The sequence below is a fragment of the Hemicordylus capensis genome, chromosome 2 (genome assembly GCF_027244095.1).
Source record: "Hemicordylus capensis ecotype Gifberg chromosome 2, rHemCap1.1.pri, whole genome shotgun sequence".
NCBI lineage: Eukaryota > Metazoa > Chordata > Lepidosauria > Squamata > Cordylidae > Hemicordylus > Hemicordylus capensis.
In genome coordinates this window covers 377,586,735-377,608,418 of record NC_069658.1, presented here as the reverse complement: position 1 = coordinate 377,608,418, position 21,684 = coordinate 377,586,735, and the positions used below count along the sequence as shown (strand labels likewise).

Sequence of the window (21,684 nt, the reverse complement as noted above, 5' to 3'; positions counted from 1 at the left end):
GAATTGGACGCGACAAGGGAAGAGCAATCTAGAGTGCTCACTGTAATGTGAAAGAGACTCCTGAGCTTGCGAAGGGAGAATTAATTAAATATTTTAAAATACAGCCACGCAGAAGAGCTGCATACAGATGTGACTGTTGCCTTCATGCTAAAGGTTTGGAGCCTACCTCACGTAAGGGAGAGGAGAAGGTGTCCCAGCATCCCCAAGCTGTGAAGCCCACCTTCAACAAGAGAGAGAAAGAGTCACAACGTCCCTTAAGGTTAATTCACAGTGAACGCTATGAGCCTATAGAAGAAAGCCAGGTTGCAAACCCCACATACTCACCTTTATTGAAATTTAAAGAGAATGTTGCACCGGCCAGTAACACATTTGGAGGAAAGCCTAAGGTCCAGCAATGTCGGCGAGCACATGTCAACGACATGAACACATTCCTGAAGGAATAGGAGATTGAGCATGAGACTTTGGGGAGAAGCCATGAGGACTGCAACTAGTGCTACTGAAATTTGCAGTGTTGTAAGAAGACAGGTGCATGAACTTGCATACATCTCATGCTAGCCAGCGAACCTGATCCATCACCAGTTCCGGAAAGGATTGCACATCCTGCACTGTCCAACAATGGGATTCCACCCAAAAGACCCTCACTCATTATCGGGAGTGAAAGGTTACGGGAAACAGCCAGTGTGGCTTTGCTTATCTTTTAATAATATTAGTAGATGGGCACTATAAATATTGGTATAAATGTGTGCATGAATATATTGTTGTATCACTCAGATTAACCTAATCCACTCAAACTAGAAGGTCTGGTTTAGTGAACCACGAGGTCAATTGAGAAATGTGAATGGACTCTTAATCAAGGAAAGATTGGATCACTATATGTATCTCATATGTGGCGCCCCGGTACAGGCACAAAGCTTCCTATGCTCCTGGTCCACTAGGCTTACCCCATGCATCTGATCGTGTAGACTCTAGGGAACGTACTAAAAGGGATGACCTTGCTCATCATGGTAACCCCCAAAGCCGATAAATGGAGGAAAGCTGCAAAGAAGAAACTGAATCCCTGCACCAGAACAAGACCGAGACCCTTGTGTAACTACCTGCTGGAAGAAAGACCGTAGGATGCACATGGGTCTTTAAAACCAAACAAAATGCAGGCGGGGATGTACAGCGCTATAAGGCAAGGCTGGTAGTCAAAGGATACAGTACTCTCAAATATAAGGTGAAGACTCCAGCAAGACATTCACACCAGTCATAAAACACAGCTCCCCCAGGACAAGTCAGCACTTGATGAGTGCATTATCAAATGATGACTTCTCTGAAGCCATCTTGGGCTGGCTCAGAGAAGCACTCATTTCACTTAAAAACCATAGGTAAGAAGAGACTTTCAGAATCAAGAGAGGCATTCCAGGAATACAGACATCTCTGGCTTGATAGCAGAAAGCAGCATTCTGCTATGGGGAAGCAGAGCCTGCATCTTTGAGTTAAAGTGGTCAAGTGATGGACTCCTTTCTGAGAGAAGGTTCATTGCCATTTGCAACTGCAAGGAGCACACATTCTTCCCAGAGTTCACATGGCTAGGATAATCTAGTCTGCCTCAGTCCACCCTGACTATGCCAGTAGGTATGTACCTGCACATTAGGCTAGAGAGGCCTGCACAACATAAGACCTGTGGACCAATAGTGGCTACTCCTCTGCCTATTTGTGTTGCCCTGGGGGAATTCTAAAATGATCATTGTTTTTGGCCATTTTTCATTATCTTTGTGGGAACATCTAAGGCCTGCTAATGCCTTTCACAAGTGGGCGTGCAGATGAGAGAATGCCTGCATCACTATGCCTGCATTACTGCTCCTCTCCTTGGATTCAGAGGTTCATGGTAGAGTCAGCATCATTTTTTCTGGTCTGTTGCAGCCAGCCAGTCATGCTATATGGCTCACCTATGCCTGAGACACCTTCTTCACTAGTGTGAATTTCTGAGGGAGTCAAAGCCTTATGCTCTGTTGCTGCTGCTGAACTCACTGAGTACAGATAAGGGTGAAATGAGTAGGGACAAAAGGGGGGCTTTTTCAACAAAAAGTTCACAAAGAGATTTACATTGCAGGGAAATGTTCCCTTTCCCAAAAGGATTCTGTAATACTCTCCGCCCCTCAGGAGAGCAACTCCACATCAACAGAACTGAGGAGGGGTCCAAGATCCATGAATAACACTGAGCAGATATATGCTGACTAACCAGTTTATTAAACTTCTTGCTGGGCCATACAGGGGGTTCCGGCACCTTCCTCTTGCCCAGCTTCCTTGGCGTGGGTGGGGCTCATTCTGTCATGGCCCTTCCGTTAGTTCACTCTTGTGACTCAGATTGGCTGTTACCTTTTGTCCTTGACCAATGAGCTTCCCCCTGCCCTCATGAAGTTGTAAGTCAACCTCTTTACATGAGGGAGCGTATGTGAGGGATTACATAAATATGTAAGGCAACCTCCTGTTGCAGTCAGCCTCTTCTGACTATGTGCCTACCATTCATCACATGGGCCTCTGGAGATAAAGGCTTAGGCTGGGTGTAGCCCTGCCACACGTCTCTGCTTCAGGTGAGACTGCTGGGATGATCTACCAGTGGACTCCTTGGCCATTTGCGGGGGGTGGGGTGGGGGATACCAGCAACAGGCAACTAAGAGGGATGCAGTGTTGGATGAATAAAGTGTGCCATCAAGTCGATTTTGGCTCCTGGTGCCCACAGAGCCCTGTGGTTGTCTGGTAGAATACAGGAGGGGTTTACCATTGCCTCCTCCCGCACGGTATGAGATGATGCCTTTTCGCATCTTCCTATATCGCCGCTGCCCAATATAGTACCAGTGGGGATTTGAACCGGCAACCTTCTGCTTGTTAGTCAAGCATTTCCCCGCTGCGCCACTTAAGGTGGCTGTTGGATGAATACCCCCTACTAAATATAAGAAAAACACAAAGGTTGCTCTGCCCAGTTAAAAGGTGTTGTTGCCACCTAATTAGATTCAAATTGGCCCAAATTATTTTACTACCCCATAGGTTTTCTAGCTCTGCCTAAATTAGGGGTTCTCAACCTTGAGTCCACCAATATTGTAGTCCAAAAGCATTTGAGGACCAATTCTGAGAACTCCTGTCTTGTTAGTCACTTAGGCTGAAACAATTGATGCTAGACAAGTTGCAGGGATTTAGAAAAATCAGATCCTCTGGGAAGTGGCACAGTAGAGAACCAGAGAAAGGTGGCCAGCAGATGACCTGTATAAAGAAACAGCTATTCTGGCAGAGCACCCCACAAATTCAGTTCATGCTCCAATTTGCTTATATGTTCAAGTTAAGAATTAGAGGTTGATTCTTTCATCTCAGGCAAGTGGTCATATAAATAATAGCAAGGTATTTTCTATCTATGGTAGGTGAAGTTCACAATTACATAGAAAACCAGTGGCCTATGAATAACTCAAGATAGCCAAAGGGATGAATTACTTCAGAACAGCAGCTTTTGTCAGAACAACCTAGGTCCTTGATTGTGGTAAACCAGCCCAGAATGCTTTGGATGTTCTCTGTGGGTTTGAGCCTACAATCTCTTGGTTTAAGCCCCACCCCTGCCCACCATTTGCAATTACAGGGATAACAATACTGACCTTATTTAAAGTATTCTTGTATAGTGCTGGACTAGGACCGGGGAGACCCAAGTTCAAATCCCAATTCAGCCATGATACTAGCTGGGTGACTCTGGGCCAGTCACTTCTCTCTCAGCCTAACCTATTTCACAGGATTGTTGTGAGAAGAAATTTAAGTATGTAGTACACCGCTCTGGGCTCCTTGGAGGAAGAGCGGAATATAAATGTAGGGGCGGGGAATCATGAATACAATGGGAGGAGAGCTGGTCTTGTGGCAGCAAGCATGACTTGTCCCCTTAGGTAAGTAGGGTCTGCCCTAGATGCATATGAAAGGGAGATTACATGCCTGAGCACTGTAAGATATTCCCCTTAAGGGATGGAGCCACTCTGGGAAGAGCATCTAGGTTCCAAGTTCCCTCCCTGGCAGCATCTCCAAGATAGGGCTGAGAGAGATTCCTGCCTGCAACCTTAGAGAAGCCACTGCCAGTCTGTGTAGACAGTACTCAGCTAGATGGACCAATGGTCTGATTCATTATATAGCAGCTTCCTATGTTCCTATGATGTGCTTAGAGTGCTTAAAATCACAAAATAAGATGCCAAGTCTTATTTTTTTCCACCTCTTGAGATCTCCAATGTAAGCAACAAGATGGAAACTGTCTGAGGCTTGGCTCTTGCGGTGTGTCATGCTACATGCTTTTGTGGGAAGCTTGTGGTCAAAACACTGCACTCTCTCAACTGGATGCAGAGTTTGTTATCCCACTGCTAAGTCACCTGACAATTCAGGACTCTCCTGAAGGCTGGGGTTCACCAGCTGCCACATTGTACAATATCTTTTTGTTTCGCAGCCTATATTTAGCAGAGAAAAATTGGGACAAGGAGTAGTTAGTATCTCATGCATCTGCAATCCATACAAATCTCCTTCTTCTAGTCTCCTCCAGTCACTGTTGAGTAGCCAGGCTTCACAAAAGGGGCAATTCCATTAGCACATTCCTTGGGGCAGACTTGTGACCCGCTGCTAATGTTGGCTTTCAAGCCACAGAAGAGAGACAAGCTACTTTCTGCTGCAGAATTATTTGTGCACAAGCAAAATGAGGCTGGACTTTTGTTGCATGAAGTATTTGATATCTGGATATAGAGCAGGGAGCAGGTTTCTGTCGATGGTGTTGGAAGGAGCTAAAGCTCCAATTCTTGGTGTCACACTCTTATATCCTTCTTATGAACAGGCTGAAATAGGTTCAGAGGAGGGCAGTAAGGTTTATCAAGGATCTGAAAAACAAGCCTGATGAGGAAATGGTCTTATTGGCTACTATTCTGGTGGCTATAGGCCACCTCCAGCCTCAGAGGCAAGATTCCTCTAAATACCAGTTGCAGGGGAGCAACAGCAGGAAGTTTTTCACAGGGGGCTTTTAAAGCCCTTTAACTCACATCTTCTCCGGAATGGAGGGAGTGCGTTCACATATCGGCCAGATTTACCCCGAAGTCCCTGTGAGTTATCGGGGAGCAGTTCACACACAATTCGGGTTTTTCACTGCCTATTAGAGTGTAGCCCAATTTATATCCGGGATAAAAAAAAATCCACTATTTGTGTCGGTTTGGGGGGACAACTTCAAGTTTGCAGTAAAGCCTCCCCGTAAATGCACAGTAAAGCCTGCTATATGTCAAAGTCCCAGGAAAGAGGGCAGGGGAGCAACAGCAGGAGAGAAGAAGCTAGGAGTGGTGAGGAGGGGGCATTGTGATGATAGCGTCTCTTTATAGTATGGGCTGGAAGGAACAACCTGATATAGTTCAAAAGACTCACTTTTCTTAGCTAACAAATGTCAAAAAGTATACTCAAGTTAGCAGGTTTTGCTTTAGCTCTGTCAAAGACTCATGCCACTTCGACTGTCTCGTTGTGGGTTGCCATTATGACTACTGTAAGGAAAACTAATTGGTTGACCTACCTTCTGCCCACTGAAATAACTTGGTTTCTCTTACTATTTTATGTACTGCATTTTGCTTATCTGTTATGGCCCATGGCTGATATGGAAAGAAAATTGACTATTGAAAATAGAATGCTACAAAAATGCCTGTGTTAGCTTCACTTTTTCTTCTTCCCAGCTCCTTTTGTTCATTTGTTTCAAATTATCTTTAAAGCTTGTGAGTTGTACACAAGGTCAGCCTACTGTGCAGCCTTCTAAGTGCTGAGTCAGGTACACCTGGTGCACATACCACCACTTGCAAGAAAAGCTTTTAGTGAGGTTGGTGTTTTAAAGGTGCTACCAGAATCCATACCACAACAAAGTGATGCATTCTTCAGCAGTTGTGCCTTCTTTTTCCAAATACACACTGCAGTGCTATGACAATGAGGGGAATTGCCTGTTGCAGTGGTACAACAGAGAGCACTTATGGACACCTTGTTGGAGCCACAAGGCTGCAACATTTGCAGAACTTTTTTTTTTTTTAAGTGGAAAACATCCAGCATTCCCTCTAACAGGGAATCCCAGATGTTGTTGCCTACAACTCCCAGCATCCCCAGCTATGATGGCCTTTGGCTAGGAATTATGGGAGTTGTAGTCAAAAACATCTGGGAATCCCTGTTAGAGGGAACACTGGAAGCATCCAGATGAGTTAGTCATTATGTACGCAGCATTGAAGTCAATGAGACGTCATGACTAAATTAAGATCCATGGATATTAATGGGACTTAGTCTGGATGCTGCCTTAGCATTCCTGCTTTAGCTGGTTTTACACATATCCCTCCTACAACCACCTCTCTCTCTTTTTAATACTCATTTCATTTTTACAGCAAGGGATCACTGTTTGTGTCAGTGTCTGAGTCAGACCATTGGTCCATCTAGCCCAGTATTGTCTTCACAGACTGGCAGCGGCTTCTTCAAGGTTGCAGGCAGGAATCTCTCTCAGCCCTATCTTGGAGAAGCCAGGGAGGGAACCTGGAACCTTCTGCTCTTCCCAGAGTGACTTCATCCCCTGAGGGGAATATCTTACAGTGCTCACACATCAAGTCTCCCATTCATATGCAACCAGGGCAGACCCTGCTTACCTAAGGGGACAAGTCATGCTTGCTACCGCAAGACCAGCTCTCCTCCCTTCTTGTTGAAAAGTGGCATATAAATTTGTATATTATTATTATTATTATTATTATTATTATTATTATTATTATTATTTATTAATTCCCATAAAGCACTTGCACAAAAATGTATATAAGTACAGGTTTTGTGAATTCTAGCCATCAACTATTCCTATGGTGCTATTCACCTGTCAGAGGCAGTAGTTAGGGTGATGTCACAGTAATTGTGAGATTAACCAGAAGGCCATTTCTTTAGGTTACTCTGAAGTAACTCTGTTACTCTGTTAGAGGGAACACAGTTAGGGTCTATTTATTTTTCCCCAGAGAGTAGAAAGCTAGAAGGCAGGCAGGCAGGCAGGCAGGCAGGCAGGCAGGCAGGCAGACAGACAGACAGACTGGTTGGTTGGTTGGTTGGTTGGTTGGTTGGTTGGTTGGTTGGTTGGTTGGTTGGTTGGTTGGTTGGTTGAAGAATTGACTGGCTGACTCTCAGGTTGGTTAGCTTGTCCATGCCTATTTTGGAAGGCTGACTTTCTGGGGGACTAACTACCAGGCTTTGGCCAGAATTCTTGCTTTATGGCCTTATCCTGAGTGAGTTCCTAGTTTCCAATCAAAATGTGCTCCTTGATTTTAGCATCCCATGGCTTTAAACTGCCTCCCCCCTCTCTCCTTCCTGCAGAGCAACGATGCCTCAGGGAATGCTTGGAACTGGCTGTACTTCGTCCCCCTCATCATCATTGGATCCTTTTTTATGCTCAACCTTGTGCTGGGGGTGCTTTCTGGGTAAGTGTGTAGCACACCTGCCTAAATAGAGCAGGCTCCTCTCTGCCAACAACCCAACTCCTTTGGACCAAAGCTAATAGCCAGACTTGTAGTTGCTACTAGGGATGTGCACAAACTGTGTTTCAAGCACTTTTGGGGCAAGGGGACCAGGAACGCAGGTCCTTACCTGTCCACAAATGCATGGACATAGCGTCTGTGCATGTGTGGGCACCATTTACATGGTCAGCAACACCATGCACATGGTGCCCACACATGTGCAGACACCATGTGCATGCTGGCAATGCGTGGGGGTTATTAGGATGCATGCCGCCCCAGCAGGAAGCTGCATGGGGCAGTTGAAAGAAGGTAAGACTATCCTTTTTCTTAAAGTTCCCAGTCCCCCTGCCAAAAAGGTGCTCAGACTGCAGTTTGTGCGCATCCCTCGTTGCTACTCGAAACCAGGACTCTCTGAGCGCATTCCTGCCTTCATTCCTCACACACACACTCTGTGAGCCAGGAGCCAGTTTCCTCATGTCTTACCTCTTTGGTGATCTGGCCAGACTAACAGATAATCTTTAGCAGGCTGTCCCATCTTTATCTACAGGGAGTTTGCCAAAGAAAGGGAGCGGGTAGAGAACCGGCGTGCTTTTCTGAAGCTGAGAAGACAGCAGCAGATTGAACGGGAGCTCAATGGCTACATGGAGTGGATCTCCAAAGCAGGCACGGACTTTCTTTTTGACTCTTACTCTCCTGTGTGCTTCTGTTCTGCTCCTTCTTTTCCTGTATTTTGTCTTAGGCCACCTCCATGCAGCAATACATTGTGGGATATTCAAAGCATTCACACAAGTACCAAGCATGGTCTCATTCCCCATACGTGTGCTGCATCGCTGTAACCACGCCAAGCAGGGACCTCACAGAATTTTTGCGGCACCACCTGCTGGCCAGTTCTTGCATTCTGAGAAGAACCCACCCTTTCCCCCAGTTGCCACAAAAGTGGTAATGAAAAGGTGCAAGTTCTTCTCAGAATGCAAAGACTGGTCAGCAGGTGGCGCTGCAAACATCATGCAAGATCCCTACTTGGGATGTGTTCAGAGGGCAAGATCACTCTAGGAAGTAGCACAGGAGTTTACTGGAGCCCCACTTGTTTGCTTCAATATTTTTTTTTAAAGCAGTTTATCCTGCTGTGTCCCATTTAGTCTGGTCCTTTAAAATGCATTCAGTTCTGCTTTTACTTTGCGAGCTAAGGGATGGAATCAGTTACTAAGACCCATGTGGCAAGGCCTAATGGACACAGTAATTGGACAAAAAAGGACATGTCTTCATTTTTGGGTAAGGTGTACACAATCAGTGCACCCATTTCCCAACAGACCACATGGCCTCTGTGCATAGTTTGCACTGAATCCTCCTCTCTCTGCATGGCACATGTAGGAAATCACAGGTTGTGCACAGAAAGTACAGCCAATGTGGGGAGAAGAGTGATGTCAATGTGCAAAACGCATACCACTTCCTAGCCCTTTTTGGGGGACACGGAATAAATTGCAGTGTTTGGCACCTCCACAGTGTTTGACCATCCAGGGCCTCTGTCCTGGTGCTTAGCTTTCCCTGCAAGCGGCAAAGCATGTACTGTTTGCCTTGAATCTGGGAGCTGATAAGTGCAGATTGTGGGAGGTCACCCCCTCAATTCATATTTGTGTGGCTGATATAAAAATATAATTCTCACTTGAATCCTAAGGAGATTTTATCTGATGATCCCTGTAGTACACATTCATGTAATGCAGTATAGTGTAATAAATAAATAAATGCGAAAACACCTGCAAGTCCACCCACAGCAGAAAGTTTCTCTTCCTTTCATCAGACTTTATTTTTTCAGCAAGGTAACTAACTAATGTAGTTCTGCCCATCAGGCTTCCTCTCACTGAGCTCCAATGTGGTTCTCTTCTTTGGGCGGCTTTCTGCCCAGTCATGCTCTATAGCTACACTGCTTCACTTGTTCAGTGCATTTGGTTCCCTAGCTTAATGCCATTGCTTAGTTTAATTCCAGCCCTTTTTCATAGAAGAAGTCATCCTGGCAGAAGATGACATAGAAGGAGAGCCTCGTCACCCCTTCGATGGTAAGCTACCACCTTCCACAAAGTATGTCATGTGCGGAAAGAAGTGAGGCAGTAGGCTACAGTCCCACTGGCATGTAGACCAGATCAACACTAAGGACTGAATGGGATGGGAGTGCTTGCATTTAAGCACTCGGAACCAAAAGGAATGGTGATTAACTATGCCATGCACTTGAAAGTAATCGCTATTGGTGGAGCCCTGCAAATATTCTGGCTCCTCCCAGAAAAGAATTGTGTTGTAGACAAAGGATGGTTGTATATGGAGCTGTTAAGGCTGTTCTCACAAGCAGCCTAACCCATGCTACGTGGGCAGTCCAGCCTGGGTTAGGCTGTTCGTGTAGAGCACCAGGATCACTCCTGGTCCCAGTGCTCCCGCCCAACCTAACCCTGCTTTTTGCCCTGGCTCTTAGCCGAGGTTAAGGGTGCGAGTGCTGGGATTGGGTGTTTGCTCGGACTGCTTGCATCCCAAGCAGACACGGGCGTCTAAAGCACTCCTCTGACGGAGGAATTCCCCAAGGCACCGTGCTCACCATGCGGTGCCTTGTGGGATATCTGGAGGCTGGGGAAACAAGTCCCGGCCTCTGCTGATGTGTGCTGCCAGAAGCAGCGCGGATCGTGTGGGCACGTGGCGGCATGCTGAAGACATCACCAGCAATCGTCTGGGGGGAAGGTAAGCTGGATCTTCCACCCTGCTATTCACACACGCCCTTGTGAATAGCCTTGTTGTCTGCTCCAGCCGGTATGGCGACATAAGTGCAGTTTGGGACCTGGAAGAGCTGGGTTCAGATTTTAGCTCAACCATGAGGCTAGAGCCAAAGTAGATATTAGGAGTGTGCACAGAACCGGTTTGGCCAGTTTGGTTCGAATCCAAATTGGATTCAAACTGGCCCGGTCTGGTTCCTTGTCTGGCCAAACCAGGTCTGATCTGGTTCGACCACTGAACTGGGCCAAACTGGTTCGGGGGATATGCTTGTGAAGGGGAATCCGGCGAGAATTCCCCTTCATAAGTAAAGGGGCATTCGCAAGGCAGTAGTGAGGGGGGCGGGAGCTGCTTATCCTGGCTGCTCACCACTGCTCGCTCTCCCAGCATGGCGCGCATGCTCCCCCCACTTTCTTTACTGAGTCACCAGTGCTGTGGAAGCTCAGTTCTGGCCTCCGTGCATGGCCTGCACACGTGTGTGGAGGCCAGAACCGAGCCACTGCTGAGCCAGTGGTTCAGTAAAGGAGGGGGGAGTGCACTTGCAGCACAGGGAGGCTGAGCAGTGGCAAGTTGCCAGGATAAGCAGCTTTCCCCCCTTCTTGCCACTGCCGCCTTGGGAATGCCCCTCACTGTCCCGAACTGGTTCACCCAAAGCAAGCCCTGTTCGGTTCAATCACAGACTGAACTGCCCCCGGTGTGGGCCACAATTGAACCTGAAAACTGGTTTGGGACCCCTCGTAGCCATTACATGCAAATATATATATCTTTAAATCCTGAGAACTGCTTTGTTTATGGAAAATCAGCTTCAGGGGGGAACAATTTAAAGTGGAAAAGTGGTGGTGGTGGGATATTTGACCCTTGCTTGCTAGTCATTTTCCCAATCCAAATTCCTCCTCATCCTCTCCTCCCGCCACCCGAAGCATTCCAGATGCAGTACATTTACCCTCCCGGATATGCCACTGGAACCCTGCAGGGTAGGAAGCTGCTGTGGGGCGGGGATGCTTAGAGTTTGGGAAATGGCGTGCACAGGAAAGGTGAAACGCCTCCCCTGTTCTTTGTGTTGTCTCCTCTCTAAATCTTGCTCTCCCAAAGCTGCTTTTCCATAAATAAAGGTCTGCCATGGTTTAAAAAGACAGGTGTCTGTGTGTGTGTGTGTGTGTGTGTGTGTGCGCGCGCGCATAATGATGAGGTTGGCCCTAAGGGTTGGCACCTTTGGCTAGTGACTGAAGTAACAATAAAGCTTCTGTCTCCTTTGCCTCCCCTTTCTGGCAGCCTGGTGAATGGGGAAAGAGTATTAGTCGCAGAGACTCTCTAGCTTGTGGAAATCACTGTGCTAAGTTAATATTTTTTATCTAATGGGTCTGATCAAGAGACCTTGAGGATAATGTCTGTCTCTCTTGCCATGTTCCTATTGTTGGAGCTCTTCGGAGGGCCACTATCAAGAAGAGCAAGACTGACCTGCTGAACCCGGAGGAAGCAGATGACCCGTTGGCTGACATTTCCTCAGTGGGTAGGTCAAAAAAGTGTGGTTGGGGTATGTTAACGTTGACTGTTGGAAATATGTGTTTGTGCACATGCCACTGCTGCAGTTCTAAAGGAAACCCTCTGATCTTCTTTCTAGCGCTATTCTTTTTTACAGGAGCAGATAGTATGCACACTGACATTCTTGGTTGCATATGGAGAGAACAATTGCATGGACTGAGCAGATATCCCCAAACACTGTATCAGCACTGTATATCTACTCTTTAGCACTCTTTGTGGAATTTGCTACTTTATGGGACTTGATACTGCGAACTGGCAAACACTGGAACAGGAGTGAATGATCGGACACCCTATTGCTTTCCCATACATAAATTGCTGGTGCCGTTCGAGGCAGCACACTGGGCTAGGGAGACCTTTGATTTGATGCTTTATAGGAGTCCTTTCGATATGACCAGCACCAAACATTACATAAGCTGCAAAGGTGTACCTGCTAGTCCTAAAACAGCTAATGATGTCACACTCTGTGGAAAGTCTGAAGCCTTCCTCCTGTTTTAGGACTTGAGCAGGGTGACACCCAGACTCACTGGGTAGACCCCTCCCTGATTACAGGGTGACTGAAGGATTGAATCATACCAAAAGGACTGGTCCTCCAGGCTGGTAATGCTTGCTGCCACCACCTACTCTCCGTTAGGGTAGGGTCCTAACTCCCCTTCTCTTTGGGTATCCTTGACTGGGTAGGGTAGGAAATTCAGACCACTCACCATCCAACTTGAATCAATAAAGAACCCTCACAGGACACCTGCAATTGCTCACAGTTTGCCTGTATAGAAGATAGAGGGGGTTTTGTATTCCCTGAAGCACTTAATTGCTGAGAAAAGATAAGGGTTGGTAATAGGGGAAACAAATTAGTTTGTAGGATTCACAGGCATACTAAAACAAAAGAAGAAACAACCTAACACAATGTCTAATTAAGAACTTTTCTTACCACTGTCTTTTCTCAGGTGACCATTCTTCCTTAAAGGTTTTATACTTCCTTAAAGGTTTAGCTTTTCCTTCAGCTTGTCAGTCCAGGCCTCCCACTGAGGATCTGCAGAGGGGTGGGGGGAGTGTGACGGCAGCCTCTCCTAGCTGCTCTCTCTTCAGCTTCCAAGAGACTGAACCACTGGCGGAGCGGGACCGCTGGCGGCCTGTGTGCGGCTGCCCCACTGACTCCGTCCCCGCATCTGACGTCAGACGCTGGGGCTAGCCATGCCCCCGCGTCTGACGTCAGCCGCCGGGGCGTAGTCTGGCTGAACGGAGCCTTGAGGCTCCATTCAGGACCAGTCTGGGAGAGTTGCCACGTAACTGCTGAAGGAGCCGCGCAGCCCCTTCGAGAGCTAAATGAAGGCTAGCGCTGCTTTTGCAGCGCAGCCCAGGAGCGACTCTTCCCTGCAGAGAAGAGCCGCTCCTGGTTGCACACTGCAAAAGCAGCGCCAGCCCTTTAACTCCCGAAGGGGCCGTGCGGCTTAAGTGTGGTCCCTTCAGGAGCTACTTAGGCCGGCGCTGTGTTCGCAGCGTGCAACCAGGAGTGGCTCGCAGCGCCAGCCTTCGTTTGCCTCCCGAAGGGGCCGCGCGGCCCCCGCTCGGAGCTAAACTAGCACCCCCTCGTCTGATGTCAGACGCAGGGGTTGTGTCGGGGCGGCAAGATGCGGCCCCTGATTGGTCGGCGGCCCAGGTTCTTTGAACGCATTGGCCCATTGGTGGCTCCGCCCCTGGACTGAACCCAAAAAACAGAAAGTAGCTCTAAAACAAACTGAGCTATTGACCCCCTCCTCCCCAAAAGAGAGAGGGAAACCCCTTTTGAATTTGATTGGTCTCAGGCCTGGACTGGCTACCAATCACAGGGCTCCTGTGGATTTCCCAACCCTGCTAACCCCTAGCTACCCACTACAGGGCTCAAGTCTGTTTCTGCCTGTTGAGCATCAAGTGGGGACATTATTGGAATTCCACAACTACCTAGTGTGGGATCTGGGGCTTTTGAGTGGTGCTCTGGTTCAGGCTCGGACTGGCCCACAGGGCAACAGAGCATATTCCTGGTGTGCCCCACCTGCAGGGCGCCCTTGTGCCCCAGCTCCCACCCTTAATTACCCATTCTGCTCAAAACCCGGCGCTCTCCCCTCATACATTCCACCACCCTCTCAGTGCGCCCAGTCCGGCCCTGGTTCTGTCAGAGATGGAAAGCTGGGTTGGATGGACCATAGGGTTGCGCCAGGTGGGGATCCTCCATGCCCTAAACTCCTCCTAGATCCTAATAGTTCTCTCTCTTTGGCAGGTTCACCCTTTGCTCGAGCCAGCATCAAAAGTGCCAAGCTGGAAAACGCCACTTTCTTTCACAAAAAGGAGCGGAGGTTGCGTTTCTATATCCGCCGAATTGTCAAAACTCAGGCCTTTTACTGGACAGTCCTCAGTCTGGTAGCTCTCAACACGTTGTGTGTTGCTGTAGTACACTACAGCCAGCCAGATTGGCTATCTGACTTCCTCTGTAAGTACTGGAACCCTCTGTATTTTTATTTATTAGAGTCATAAGTTGGCATCCAGACTCATGACCAAGCTCCACTGAAATCAATGAGACAAGTTACTCATGAGTATCTCAAGTCTCAATTTCAATGGGACATAGTTGGGACTAACTTAATCTGGATGTGGCGTAAAGATTGTAAGGACTGGGAGGGGGGGATCCTTGCAATCTTTTAGTCCAGGGCTGTGCAAGCGTGGCCCTCCAGTTGTCACTGAACTACAACTCCCATCATCCCCAGCCACAATTTATCATGACTGGGCACGCCGGGAGTTGTAGTTCAGCAAAAGCTGGAGGGCCAAGTTTGCCCACCTCTAATTTAGTCTAATTCCTGTCTAGCAAAAGTCAGAGGAGCTCTTTCAGTCTACCATAACAAACCAAATCTCTTGTGTTTATCCATGACATTCTAGGCTGTTCTCATGACCATTGTTTAAATTAATTTTAAACGGCTTGTTTTATATCATAAAATCCTGTTTTATCATTGTTGTATTTTAACTTAAATACATTGCCTAGGGATGCACATGTCAGGCGGTATATAAATATGATAAACAAACAAACAAACAGAGTAGGACAAGCATCCTACCTGGCTTTGGGAGCTGTGCATGCCCCTGGTTTTTGGTCATGTGTGAGTTAAAAGCTAGGTCGGAGGAGAGGAAAGTGATTGTGTGGGAGGCGAATGCAGGCTCCAGTGGCATTTCCTCCTACCTTGGCAATATGCTGGGTAGAAGTACTGGGTAGGACGACGCTGTCAGAGCCTGCACTCCTTTGCCCCACACACAATCACTTTCCCCTTCTCTGACCTAGCTTTTAATTCACACAAAAGCGAAAATTGTTGTAAATTCTTATAGAAGGATTTTGCCCACAGGAAACTGAATTGCTGGATACTATAGTGATATAGGAAGTGCTATATTACCTCGGTTTTTAGTTGCACAACCTCTCTTTCAGTTGTGTTTCCAGCTGATTGTCAGGAACTGCATGGGTTGATGCTGAGAGCCATAAACTCTGCCTTGGATGGCAGGTTGGCCATAACTAATCAGGTTGTTGATTGGATCTTCTCAGAACAGGAAGGATATAAAAGTTTCCTGTTTGGCACAAGACTCTGCCTCAGTATCAGTCTTTTGAGTCCTGGTGCATTGTTGTCTGTGATTCCTGGTTTGCCTGCCTGGCTTTATCCCTTAGCTTTGGCTCTGAACCTCTCTCGATCCTGTGTCTGGTTTGTCTGCTTGACTTTGACCCTTGGCTTCAGCTCTGACTAACAGCTTGCTTCCATACCCGATTTCCTGGTCTGTTTCCTCGCTCCTGGTTCCCTGCTTGTCCCTCCGCTCCTAGTCCTGACTTCAGATTTATCAACTACCCTGTGGTGGCTGCCCATGACCTAGTTGTGACAGCAGTCAGTGGCGGCCCGTGAAAGCGCCTCTGGGGGGCGGCAGGAGGCAGCTTTTAGAGTAAAGTAATTCGGGACTCACCTCCACGGCGGCGGCACCTGAATGCTATTTGGAGCGGCAGTGTGCTGCCCAGCAGCCCCTATGGTGGAGAAGTGCCTCCGCCACTCACCTGGCCACTGGCGGGGGCTCGTCTCTGTGGAAGCCAGGTGAGTGGCAGAGGCGTTTCCCCGCTGTAGGGTCTGCTGGGCGGCACATTGCGGCTCTGAATAGTGTTCAGGTGCCACTGCGGCCGAGGTGAGTCCCGAATTACTTTACTCTTAAAACTGCCTCCCTGGAGGCACGTTCATGGGCCACCACTGACAGCAGTCATGATATGGAAGCCCCCCATGCTCGATTTCTGCTTGCAGGAAATGTCCTTTTGTGGCGTGCATGCTGTCATGTGAGCCTCCCCCCCTGCCCTGCGGTCGGTAGTACTACATCCCAGATGCAGGTTTATAGCCTCAGTGAGAACTAGGCCATGGAGATATATGACTTCTGGATTCTGTGTTCATTCTAGCAGGAAGATTGCTATTGGGTCTCTGTTTTGAGGCTGTTTGTGGCTTCTGCTCTGTTCCTTTTCTGCTCCAGGATTCTTTGCCTGACTAGGTTGGCAGAGCACCATCATTCTGGATCCCTTTTGGTATCACACTACTTACCGCTAGGGCAGGTTATTGTTGCTGAAAGTGCATGGAAAAGAAATCCAACGTTCCTGTTATGCTGAGGAATTATAGACAATGGGACCTTTCATAGGTTAGAGTGCATGTGGGTCCATTCGCCAAATGACCCCGTGCGCTTCTGGCAGAAGTTGGCACTTTCTCAAGCCCACAAAGATAATATATTGTAATGTATATTGATATGTTTCCGTTAGGGGAGACCAAGAGAGGTTATTTCTATTTAACGTGGGAATTCCTAATGGATCAAATGTTGGATGGTTTTGTGGGGTGGAAAACAGGAGGGAGGAGGGGTGGCTTTGTGGGATGGAAAATCATGACTCTGACCTCTCATCTACTCTTTCTCCCCCTGTCTCTCTGGTTTGTTTTTTGTTTTTGTTATTTTGTCTCAGACTATGCAGAATTCATTTTCTTAGGGCTCTTTATGTCCGAAATGTTTATAAAAATGTATGGGCTCGGAACGCGGCCTTACTTTCACTCATCCTTCAACTGCTTCGACTGTGCTGTAAGTCTCTCCAGTATGGCAAGGTTTCTGTTTTTGAGTCATCCGACTAGATTACATGCTCAGCCACATATTCCAAGGGGCTCCCCACTGGGGAAGTACACTAGCTTGCAAACAAGCCATCTCCCTCATGAGCAACTTTGCTCCAGATGTTGTGGAGAAGTATCCCATACTCAGAGCAGAAACTTTGTTCCCCTAACATCTACCTCACCATGTAGGACCCAGGAAATACCATCTTAGGAGTTCCTCCCCAAAGCGGGGGGGGGGGGCTTACTAAAAACACTGGGACTGGTTCTACCTTCTGTCATACTTGAACTACATAGATTTAATTCAGGTAGCAAAATTACCTTCTACTTTGATTTTCTATATGATTGGCGTCTGCATCATGCAATCATGGTGTAGTTACATGTTGGATGTAATTTTGATTTCCATTTGAAGCTGGGGTTGTCTATTCTTGAAACTGGAGTTTGAGTAAGTTGGCTGCAGTTTGAACCTTGTAATCCAAGACACCAGGGTAGGGGGAAAAACTTCAACATGTACTTTAAAAAAAAAAATCTTATTATCATAGCCAATGCCATGATTTTATGGTCTGGCTTATGGTTTGAACCCATGCTTGCAGATCCTGATCTAAGCATAGAGAGAGGAATACATTGGAACTTTTATGTGGCAGTTAGAGAAATCTTGGTGTTTGCAGCATGTTTATGGGCAGGAGTTAGGGCTGCCAGATAACCTGGGGGTGTGTAGCATTTTGGGACACCACAGCTTCATGCTTTCCTTACAAATGTTAAACTGGCCAGTGTATATGCTTTAATACATGCTCAGATTGATGGATGAATAAGCCTCTGTGCAAACTCTGTTTTAATGGATGCTGTTGTGGACTTTATCTGGACCAGAGCATAGCTAATAAAATGCATGTCACTAAATGTACTGCCTTGATTTTTGACAGGTTATCATTGGGAGCATCTTTGAGGTGATTTGGTCTATGATAAAGCCTGGCACCTCCTTTGGGATCAGCGTCTTACGAGCTCTCAGGTTACTGCGCATTTTCAAAGTCACAAAGTACGTTTTCTTGGCGTCAGCATCTCAGCAATGCATGTGCATGAGTTGGTTAGTGCCTGGAGCTGAGAGTGTTTTATGTACATGTTTCCTTAGATGTACTTACTTGTGCAAAAGTCTATGTGTATGTATACATGTATTTGCATAAGGGCATGTATATATTCATATGCACTATTGAACAGAAACCTGCAGTTTGCCCTACAAGCATATGCTGTTGAACTAAAGATAATTTGGAAGCAATTAAAATGTCCAAATTTAAGTCCAATTTAAGTTTGTCTATCCTACTGAGCAGCTTTCTGCATGCAATCACAGTGGACCTGTGATCTGCAAAATGTTCCTTTCACAACTAAAATTGTCAGACATTCTGTGTCCAAAGGAGGAGGGATTTGGTTGGGGAAGAAGTTGTGAATAGTAGTAATAATCAAATAAATGAAACGGGTTTTCTTGACAGCAGATAGTAAAGCATGCTATGAACAGAACTTGTGAATAAAGATAAGAAGTGAGCTTACAAAGAAGCCATATACTCCTGCAGATTGTCACTGTCTTTTCTTCCATGATCTGACAGGGAGGTCACACAGGAAGAAAGCTCCTGGTGCAATTTCTGTTGTGCCACCTGCTGGCCGACTCTTGCTTTCTATGATTAACTTGCTTCACCAGAAAAGAAATTTGAAAAGTGGTGGGTTAAATCACCCAATGCAAGCGCTAGCCAGCAGGTGGCGCAGTGGAAATTGTGGCAGGAACCTTCTTCCTGTGTGATCCCGGAAGGAAGAAAAAATGACAATCTGCAGGAATGTCTGGATTCTCTTGTCTTTATTTGCAAGCTCTCTTCATAATGTGTTTTACTGCAGTCCAGAAAACCTTGGGCAATCTCTTTTTGAGAGTTTGTTTTCATCTGTCTTAAAAGGCATGGGAAGGTGTGCTTCAGCCAGGGCGCTTTCCAGATTGCACAGTGTTAGGATGTATCCCTTAAATGTCCTTCCGTATTGCCTGTGTCTTGACATCACAGTCCCTGAACCATAAGCAAGGTGCCGTCCACATTTCTGATGCCTTATTTCATGTTTTATTGCTGTGTTACAGCCCTGTAACGTTGCATCTGCATTGCAAAAAAGTAGCTGTATTTGCCCGTTGTAGGAGGCAATGGATTTCAACAGCGGTTTTAAATCGGCACCACAAAACATCACAGTTTACACGAATTTTTGCAGTGTAAAGCTTGCTAACTGGAAACCACCCAGCAGGAGGCAGAAGCTCTGGCATCCCTGCTAGCTGGGCAAAGAGACATCTTTAAAAATGGTCTTATAATTAGCAGGAAGACAGCAACTGTCTGCAGTCCTCCCAGCGTAGTCTGTCTCCAGTGACTCTTGCTAGTGTCCCCCTTGTGTTTATTTTAAGACCCTTTGGCACAGGGAACCATTTTCTTATTTTCTCTGCGTAAACCTTCTTTGAGAACTTTTTGCTGGGGATTATTAATAATAATAATAATAATAATAATAATAATAATAATAATAATAAATACCCATGCACATCATTTTAAGAAAAACAGGAAATATGTGTCATAATAGCAATAACAATGATGATGTGTTTTGAAAAAACCATCTGGAAACAAACTGTATCTAGAAATCACTGCTCCTGTATTTAGTCTCCAGCTTCTGAGACAATAGGATGAGTTTATATTTGCGAATTTCACAGGGAAATGTAACTCTGCATGTACATTTCCCTGTAACAACTGGTAGTATAAACGCAGTCTAAACGTAGGGGCATATCTATGGTGGGGCAGGCAGGGCACATGCCCCAGGCACCACTTGAAGGGGGCGCCATTTTTAAAATTAAAACATTTTTTAAATGGCCACTGAAAACAAAATGGCCACCGTGCATGCTCAAATGGCCTCTGTGAGGCCCTAGGCCAGGCCAGGCCAGGCCTCACAGAGGCCATTTGAGCATGTGTCGTGGCCATTTTGCTTTCAGTGGCCATTTAAAAAAAATGGCCACTGCACATGCTCAGATGGTCCCTGTGAGGCCCTAGAGGCCAGCGGGGGAGGGGGAACCTTTGCAGACCCCCACCCACGGCCTTTAGGAAGCCCCCCGAAGGAGCTACAGGTAATTTAAAAAAAAAAATTAATAGAATATAAGTCACTGTACACATATTCAGTTTGGCACTATGTACAGAGAATCAGGGCTTATGATTACTGAGCTGAAGCTTATGAGCTAGGATTGTATTCATTTGCTCTTACTTTGCTTCTTGTGATAAGTGAGTTAAATGTGATGTCTTAATAATATGGCTATTAATGGCAAGTTTGTCTTTGAATCAGTGTGAAATCCTTAGTATTAAGGCCCATTGGGAGTTTCTTGCTCTCTTTCTCTCATTTTAACTGTCTTTCTGAAAGACTAGAATATATTCCAAGCAGTGACACAGTTTACTCTGCATATCCTTTAATTATTTTCGGAGTATCTGGGAAAAGTCAAATTCTCCATTTATTTTTAAAACTTATGTAATAGTGATGCTACAATGCATAGTAGAGAATTAGACAGGCACTTCTGTTTAGTTTTCCAAGTACACCTCCACATAGTATTTGTGTATTTCATGGGCCCTAGTATACCGAAATTTGTAGTTTTCCAGCATTTTTTTTTGTCTGGCTACGTCCACTGCAAAATAGTTTTTGAAATATTAAAAGATTAACGAGCTTGACTTGTATTTTTCAGCTGATATTATGGTAAAGTTATCTGAAAGATGGGTGTCAGATGTTTGGACAGGAGGCGCAATTTGAGTGCTTGCCCTAGGCACTATTTTCCCTAGATACTCCTCTGAACATACTGTTATTGCAGGGGCATAGTCACTGGTGTTTCCATGTGCACTGAGAACACGAGCTGCCTCATGCCCAGGAGCTGCTGGCTGCCCCCCCGCCCACTACTGACACCCCCATTATGGGGTGTAGTGTTCCCTCTAAGGTGTGTTTGTGTGTGCGTTCTCACACAGTTTTTGATGTCCACTCAGTTCATTTTAGATCCCGCTCAGGTTGAATCCAGAAGGCCCCACTCTGAATGCAGGTGTGCACACACACTGCCTTGATACTGCTGCCCAGAACAAAACTCATCCCGCACACAGATGGTTTTTTTTTTTTTAAGAGAGAACACTGATGGGGTGCCCTGTGTCCCATCCCCTTACTCACAGTTTCAAGAACCTGCTGGGAGTTCTTGAAAGGAGGTTCTTGGAGCTGCAAGTGAGGGGATGGGACACGTTGTGAGAGAGGCATGGCATCCCGCCCCGCCCCCCCATTGCCCCAAGACAGCAGGGAGCATAATGGTGCTGGCAGTGAGAAGAGGAAGCAGCCACCACTGCAAGCAAAACAGCAAGCGGCACAGAAGAACTAGTCCTGGGCCTCCACAAACAAACCACAGAGGCCAGTGATGGGGAGGGATACTGGCTGCCACGGGCTTGCTGTGCCCTTGTCTTATAGGACTACCTGTCATCTTTTCCCCTCCCCATAGCTCTCCCATTGTCTCCTCACTAAGAGTCATCAAGTAAAACTGGTGAGGATGTCTACTTGCCAGCTTCTTGCTGATGCTAGTGCAGAGCTGAAGCAAGGATGCCAGCATAGGCCAAGTCTGGTAGCCTTCTCGTGGAGTGGAAAGTTTTTGGGGTGGGATGTTGAATTTGCATGCTTTGCTAAGGGGAAAGATGGAGAAAAGTAGCCTGTGGAGCAGGGAGCCAACGTCATATACTAGCCCATCACTGTTTATTGCGAAGTCTCTTAACCAGCCAAGG

At 46.7% G+C, this 21,684-nt stretch overlaps 1 protein-coding gene across 11 annotated transcripts in view; it reads left to right on the top strand.

Moving 5' to 3' along the window:
- Positions 1-21,684, top strand: part of CACNA1A (calcium voltage-gated channel subunit alpha1 A) — a 401,410-nt gene that overhangs the window by 214,253 nt on the left and 165,473 nt on the right. For 10 of the 11 annotated variants that reach the window (XM_053290757.1, XM_053290752.1, XM_053290754.1 and 7 more), the window contains 7 exons: positions 7,348-7,451; positions 8,035-8,150; positions 9,485-9,542; positions 11,657-11,748; positions 14,032-14,241; positions 16,759-16,871; positions 17,815-17,927. In XM_053290757.1, the coding sequence (XP_053146732.1) occupies positions 7,348-7,451; positions 8,035-8,150; positions 9,485-9,542; positions 11,657-11,748; positions 14,032-14,241; positions 16,759-16,871; positions 17,815-17,927 (806 nt within the window). The remainder of the gene's footprint in view (positions 1-7,347; positions 7,452-8,034; positions 8,151-9,484; positions 9,543-11,656; positions 11,749-14,031; positions 14,242-16,758; positions 16,872-17,814; positions 17,928-21,684) is intronic. The other variant, XM_053290753.1, reaches the window with a different exon arrangement.